The 7,597-nt window shown below is 41.3% G+C and overlaps 1 protein-coding gene across 3 annotated transcripts; it reads right to left on the bottom strand.

The window, feature by feature from the left end:
- Positions 1-220: 220 nt before the first annotated feature.
- sertad3 (SERTA domain containing 3) lies at positions 221-5,911 on the bottom strand. 3 transcript variants are annotated; one of them, XM_079514252.1, is made up of 2 exons: positions 5,766-5,911; positions 221-3,145 (listed from the first exon to the last, which is right to left on the bottom strand). In XM_079514252.1, exon 2 carries the CDS (start codon positions 3,136-3,138, stop codon positions 2,026-2,028), a length of 1,113 nt encoding a protein of 370 aa, XP_079370378.1. In that variant the 5' UTR covers positions 3,139-3,145; positions 5,766-5,911; the 3' UTR covers positions 221-2,025. The 3 variants fall into 3 exon arrangements, with proteins under 3 accessions (XP_079370378.1, XP_079370379.1, XP_079370380.1); XM_079514253.1 differs by lacking the exon at positions 5,766-5,911 and adding an exon at positions 4,977-5,096; XM_079514254.1 differs by lacking the exon at positions 5,766-5,911 and having other exon boundaries at positions 221-2,731; positions 2,847-2,985.
- Between the last annotated feature and the right edge of the window lie 1,686 nt (positions 5,912-7,597).

The following is a 7,597-nucleotide window of genomic DNA, read 5'->3' as shown; positions in this document are numbered from 1 at the left end:
TTAATAGAAATGTTAAAACATCAGGATTATACCAGATCGGTCAGGCTCTAGAGAGAACAGACGGATGGGCAGTCTGTTATAATTTTAATTATAATCAGTTAATACATGACCAATCTTAACATTTTGATTGATGCCAAGTGTACTGTGTAATAGAGCTGTAGTCTGTGGGCCAGAGGTAAATGTCTTAAATGGAAATATGGTTGAGAAAACAAACTACAAACTTTATGTATGTTTTTATTTTATTACAAACACCTGTTTAAGGTGTCAACTGTCCAGGCATTAAGCACCAAATTTCACAACTGAATATCATTAAAATAACGGGTAACAATTAACAGGGTTAACAATTTTAACACATTTGGACATTGTCAAATTGTTAACTTAACAAATGGCATTTATAAATAGCTTGCAACTTCTTCAGCCCCGTTCTAGATCGGGGACGTGTATAGAAAGCGACTTTGACCCATGACATATACAATATGTTCACTTAAAGTCATTTTCCTAATTAATCTGATATGCACATAACTGGAAACCAAACCATGCATATTAACAAAAGTGCAAAGCAGGTTATCCACACTACCTTTGAGGTAACAAACATATTCACAGTATGCCAGACTAACTGGTACAATTTTGACAATGGCTGACAAGCTTGTCCACCAACCACATTGGCAGGTAACCTGCCATTATAAAACACATTGCAGTTGGTGTACTCATATGAACTTATTCACTGACGAGGAAACGGCTACGTAGCATGATTTAGGGAAGAATGATTCCAGGTCGGCTGTGTCATTAGAAAATGACACACCAACCTGACAGTGGTTTAGATGTACAGTAGTGGCTCAGCAATGTTAAATATAAATACTGCGTAAAAAATGATGTGAACTAGGAAGTCAGTGATGCAACTTTGATGCAATAACCTGTACAATAGCTAGAGATCAGCGCCAACACTGCCATGTTTTAAATTAAGGGTTCCTTTCCTGGTTCATGGGGTAAAGCACTGCCAATGTTTAGGAATCTGTACAAAGATGTGTGTACCATGATGGTATTCAAGGCACTTTAAATGGATTGGACGTCCACCAAAATAAAAGTATGTATACTGTATACATCTGTTACATAACTACACTTATTAATAGATTGTATGTTTATTTGTTAACATTGTCTACAATGTATGACTCTGCATATGGCAAAGTCTGGGATATTTCAAAAAGGAGGCTCAGACAGCCAGTTTGATTACCCAACATATATCATTATATTACAATGGTACCCCTGTCATAACTCATTGCTAGTTTCCCATTGCTATAGGACAATGATTTAGGTATTTCTTCACTCAAGATGTGACCTAACGATGGTGTTATGTATTTAAACCGTATTTTAAAAGACGTTTTTACAGTTTTTCTCTTCAGAAAGTGTGATGCTAGAAAACTTGCAGAAAACTAGAGGTCATATTGTGTATACTGCACGTACCCCTCTTGTCACTGGGACGTCCAACTCTACAATACAGAGAGAAGATGGGCATAAAAGCTACATGACATGTAGCATCTATGCCTGTAACACATTAGACTAGAATCTAGTCTGATATTATCTAGTGACTAGATAACATCCTGGGAATCAAAGAAGGGCAATGTTGTCCTATAAGTTTTCCTGACCGTTTAGTAAATATATATAGTAGATTTGCACATTTTATTTAAATTCCTATTACTAGGAATGTTGCACTGTCATGTTGCACATGAAGTACAATAACTAATCATACTATACAGTCTGTGCCTGGAGGTTTTAGCGTCTCAAACATTTTTTAAAACCTATACATCCATTTTTATTTATAATATATAAACCAACTAAAACTATTGTATAAAGAAATATAACTACAACGAGAGAAAATAAAATGTGTAAGGTGTTCTCAGGTCCGATCAGACCTGCATCTGTATAAAAGTGTTGCCGACTTGCTGTATTAAAAGATGAACACTGCTGTAAAACATTTTTTCATTCCTTCAGATGAGGTTTTCTTTTCCTCGTGGCATATCCAGACCATCAGGACCCCACCAGCACCTCCATGATGTGCTCCAACTCGTGCACATCTCTAATGTGACTCTGACCAAAGACGGCAGAAGAGGAAGAATGAGAGGGTGAGCAAGAAGCAGAGGAAGATGGACTGAACGAGGAGAAGGAGGGCAGGCATTTCAGACTCTGGTTGAGAGAAAGGGTGGGGTGTGGCGACGACCATGAAAATGATGAAGACAGGCAGGAGGCAGAGGTCGACAGAGGAGGCAGGTACCTCAGCAGCTCATCTCCAGCCAAGTGCCCCCCTCCACTTCCTCTTACCCCCAGCGAACCCATCTCTCTCTCCAGCACGGACGTGTCTATGTCCTGAAACAGATCATCCACCGCTAAGTCGCCGAGGTAGCTGCACCTCATCACCTCCACATTGTTCTCCATGACCTGGGACACCTCTTGATGCTCCAAGTGACCTCGCACCCCATGTTTTGCCCTCAACACCGCATCAGCCTCAGGACCCCCTGCAGAGCCCGTCAGGTTCTCCAAGGACCTCAGAGCCGCTTGTGGAGCTATCTGAGGAACGGCATTGCAGCCAGGGGTTCCATCTATGGTGGAATCGAGGGCGGTGAGGATGGAGGAGATGGCCGCCGAGAGGGAAAAGTCGTGGTCGGAGGACATCAACCCCCAATCATCATCCACATCTCCTATGTGTGATGTAATTGAATGGCAGCTTGATGCAGATCTAGTTGTAGTACAATGTGACACACCGGACTGGTTAGACAAAAGGCATTTGGCTACAGTTGACTGGCTGTTATCCAATGTTACCATAGAATATGCTGCTATCCTAGGAAACGTACCTTCCCTATCACTCTCCTGTAATGCGGATGCAGTACTGGAGGGTTGACACACTTCCACATTGGCACATTTGGCAGAAGGAGCCTGACTAGTTTGCAATGTGATCTCTCGGAGTGTGTTTGCTATAAGGACAGATCGCCGTAGACTGGGTTCAGGCAACTCCTGACCTTGCTGGTACTTGTCCAGGGAAATGCAGAATACAGACTGCCGATGCCTCTCCCAAATGGCACCATTCCTGTCCAAATCCGCAATGTCTTCTGGCTGATGTTTACGCTTCTGTCCCTTCATTATCATCTTTGACCTGTGGAGCAGAGTAGAATTCGGTATTACCCAATACGCATTACACAATGTAGCTGTTTTAACAGAAATAAACTCAAACACACATTGTTTCCAGTATGTAAAACCTACCAAATGAATGGTAAATGGTGCATTTATCCAAAGCGCTTTACATAGATTGTGCATTACATTCACCCATCCACACACATTCATACACCGCAAATTATTTCTTTGATGTATAAGTATATACTATAAATACCCATAGGTTTGGGGGAGTGTGATTCACATTGAGTGACAGAATCGGTCTGGTGTCTCTACGTGTGTAATAGTATAATAAATGACCAAAACATTCATAATTATACATAGTGATAAATGCATTAAATATGTATTAGTATTATATGGCTATATTATTGTCTCCACCAGGCCGAAGGCATGGAGAGAGAGTATGTCCTTCCGTCCGTCCGTTACCAGCTAATTTCCAGCACCGTTGGCCCGATCCATGCCAAACTTTGCACACATACTCCCTGGATGCCAACGATGAACCTCTGCCCCAAATATTCCTCAACGGCATGTTATAGCGCCACCATGAGGCCAATTTAGGCAAAACAAATTTCTGTATATTACTCGTACACATTTTATCCATACATCACACAATTCGGAATACACTATCTCCATAGTCATGTGATCAACACGGATCTGCACCATTTCCCATCTTCCATCCTGATTGGCTTCCAAAGCTCACATGATTGTTCCGTTTCGAACAAGATGCCACAAATCACAAACACAGTGTGCAATTTCCGTGAAATTATACACACACATTTCCACTAGGCCGAGGACGACATGCCACTTATTTTTTTTCCAAATCAGCCTCACGGTGGTGCTATAACAGGGCAATTCCTGTTTTTACCTATAACTGCATCGATCTGTATGCAACTTATGTATGTGCACTCCCTAGAGGCCATGGAAAAACATTTTCCCTGCATCCCTCTACATCTGCCGGTTATAGCGCCACCATGAGGCCGATTTCTGCAAAACTCATTGTTTATGTTAGTCGCACAGATTTCATCCAAATCTCACGCAAATCGGTACACATGATCTCTGTAGTCATGTGATCAAGAGTGGCCCGTTTTGTACAAAATGCTGCACATGTCCTGCTCATCCAGAATTCTATCCTCTACAAAATGAAGAAAATTGTTGCAAAAAACAAACAAACAAAAAAACATGTTTATATACTCCTAAACATTTTGCCAAACATCACACACACTCCTATCCTCCTGGTGGAGACCTGTGCCCAGAAGGGCACTTTTTCTAGTTGGGCTTGTTTTGGCTTGTTTTTGGAGGGAAGATTTGGCTAATTTCTCTCGCCAAGAGTTGGCTTGTTTTGGGCTTGTTTTTGGAGGTGGGTTGGCTTATTTCTCTCACAAGAGTTGGCAACACTGCCAGTATCTAGAACTTACAGGCAATAAGAACTACTATTAGCAGACATTCTTAGCCAGAGCAACAAAGTGTGAGATCAGAGCTTACTCTGAACTTACAGTCAGAGCATGAACTCAACAAACACCAACCAAGCATGAATACAGTGCAGAGAGAACAATGCACTGAGAATGCAGTGCCTCAAGGAAACTAGGATACCAGGTAAACAATGGATAGGCATTCGCATCGGTCTAAAAATGTGATCTATCTAGTATCTACGGATCCCATGCTAAACAAAGTAACAAAACCCGAAAACGGTGACCAATATAAGTATGGGTGGGGGTCAATCTCAATCTTGATCGGGTGCAAAAACACGAAATTCTGATTAGGTCAAGCAGGAGAACCGCTATTCCTGCGAAAGATACATTTGAAATCAAACCAACCTGTGGAATGTGGTGGTGTGGATTCTCTTCTGACGATAGTTTTGCTGTTCGCTAATGTTTCATTAGTCTTTCACAGCAACTATTTATTACTGTATTTTTTTCTGGACAACTGTAAAACAGTGTTTTGTCCTCAATTCAACACAGTGAGTACCGCTTATCTCCCGCCCATGATTTGAGTTTTACGCCAAAAAGTTTACAACGGGGGGTTGACTGTGACCAGCAGCATTATGGGTAATAGAGTTTTTATAACATTACTTTCGTACTATGATAAAACACCACAAATGTACCGTAATGTTGTAGTGGCACTGGTTTCCGTAAGGAACTAAACAGTTAATTACATGTATGATTAATATTGTATCGCGAAAATGTCCTACGTCCCTCATTGTTGTCACTGCGTGTTTGTGTTATATAATTTGCGTTACATTGATTCTCCCATGATTACATCGCTGACAGAAAAACACAAGTAGGCTATAAGTAAAACTGAAAGCAATGGAGTGTGTAGAAAACAGACACCAGGCAAAAGAACGAAGAACCACCTTTGGCTATCTTTATGGTACTGATCGAAGTATATAAATTGTATTATTCGATTATGAAATCGTGAGGATCAAATCAATCAATCCCGCTTGACCTTTTTGTAGCTTAATGGTCATTTGTCTGCATTAATCTCTCAACAGCGCTGTTTTTCCCTTTTGCCGCTTGCATAGACATGAACACGTCCACATCTTCATAGTCTGCCAGTGCCAAAAGCTAAATCATTATTTCAAAGTATGCAAACTATTTTTAGTTTACCTGACTCCGCAGCTGCAGTCTTCACAGCAGAAATCACCCAACAGACGCAAAGTATAAAATCAGAAGAACGAAAGTAAAACACTGTCGGCAGCCAGCGACTCACTCAATTGTGTCGGAATCTCGACCAGATTTTTTCGACTACTTTGAAAAACAGGTTTAGCTCCTCCCCTGAGTGTACATTGGTTGGCAGTAGTACTCGTAGTAGTAGCCAAGAGGAGAATTAGCAAGAGAGGCCAACTTTGCTTACTTCCTGTATCTGCGTGAGGTGGGCGGTAACATTATTAGGAGACAGGAAGAATGTTGGAGTCTATTCATTTCCAATGGGAGAGTGAACGTGAACACAGCTTCTGAACCATTCCTTAACTCCATGGTCACTGAACTAAATACTGGACCAAATCATCACAAGGCACACAATATTTACAAGATATTCATAGTAAAATGGCTTCTTTTAGCGAGACAAACCAGGAGAAAATCTACTTTGTTAATGACATTTCTTTATCCCAGCAACAAACTATCGCGAGATTTGAGATGAGTCCGGAAGCCTCTCTCTGTCCATCTGCAATTTCACGGACAACACATAGGGGGCTCTGACCCCATATTTAAGATGATAATATGTGAATATTATAATGTGAAATGAATGGACATATTTAAAACGATTAGAAATGATCCTTATGTGCCCAAATTAGAGCTGGCATACTTGGTCTGCATATTGAGACCATAGAGTATATTGAGACAGGCAGATATGTAGGCACGGTTGAGGAGGATAGATTATGTAGTCTGTGTGATCTAAAGGAAATTGAAAATGAAAAGCATTTAGTTTTTTATTGTCCATTCTACAACTCTATTAGGGAGAGACTTTTTAATGAGATAGATCCAAATCATGAATTTATATTGTTGGAGGACTTCGAGAAACTAAAACGACTATTTCAAAAGTACACCTTGTCAGTTGTTTTCAATGTACTTTGTTAAATGACTTGTCAGTGTTGTTGTCTTCTTCTTCTATCAGGTTTCATGGCGGTTGGCAAACCTAAATGGTGCATTACCGCCACCTACTAGACTGAGTGTGGAAACAGTGTTGTTGTCAGGGGGGAGGGTGGAGGTCGGGGAGAAGCAAACCACGCCTACTATATTTAGGAGACCATTTGTAGGCTTTGTGTACCATTTCGCCTCTATTGGCTCCAATGAAGTTGGCCCATCTTCATACATAAACCATCTTTGGTAGTAGGACCATAGATATATATCTATGAGTAGGACGGTGTCGCTTAACAAAAATCAGAGCCTAAGACTACTAGAGTAAAACAGAGTTACGACGACAACTCCGTTCACTTCATGGCCGGGGCCAGTCCAATGGCGGCTCTTCTACATACTCTATGGCGAATAGGGACACCGGAAGTTTGAGGAATGCATTGGAGTCTATAGTCTATGGGGCTGGCTGGCTCGTTTTCTGCCCCCTCAATGTCGCAACTCTGTCCTCTATGGCTAATGTCTTTGAAAATACAAACACTTGTACACTGGCCTGTACAGTGTGTTGTCAGATAGATTGTAGATCAGTTCTTTTTGCCAAGCAACACTATGACGCAATAAAATAATAGCCTATATGTAATGCAAATGGCTGGGATATATAAAACGAACCATACCAGTAGCCTATAGTTCTCAAAATGGGGTCTTGTTGGGGGGCCTTTGAGGGAGTTCCAGGGGGCTCCCAGCTATTCATGATTTGAATGTGAATGACATTTGGTTCCATTTGTACAGACAGACAGACAAGACCCTTTAGGGTCATTTGGAGTTATGGGGGTTGCCGGGGGCCTAATGCATACCAAAGCGGGGGTCCT

Source organism: Electrona antarctica (assembly GCF_951216825.1).
Source record: "Electrona antarctica genome assembly, chromosome: 11".
In the NCBI taxonomy this organism is placed as follows: Eukaryota; Metazoa; Chordata; class Actinopteri; order Myctophiformes; family Myctophidae; genus Electrona; species Electrona antarctica.
The sequence above is the reverse complement of the archived record's forward strand: the minus strand, read 5'-3'. Positions and strand labels throughout refer to the sequence as shown.

Bases quoted from the DNA above. Each gene is read 5' to 3' on its own strand.
- sertad3 (XM_079514252.1), bottom strand. From the start codon at position 3,138: ATGATAATGAAGGGACAGAAGCGTAAACATCAGCCAGAAGACATTGCG.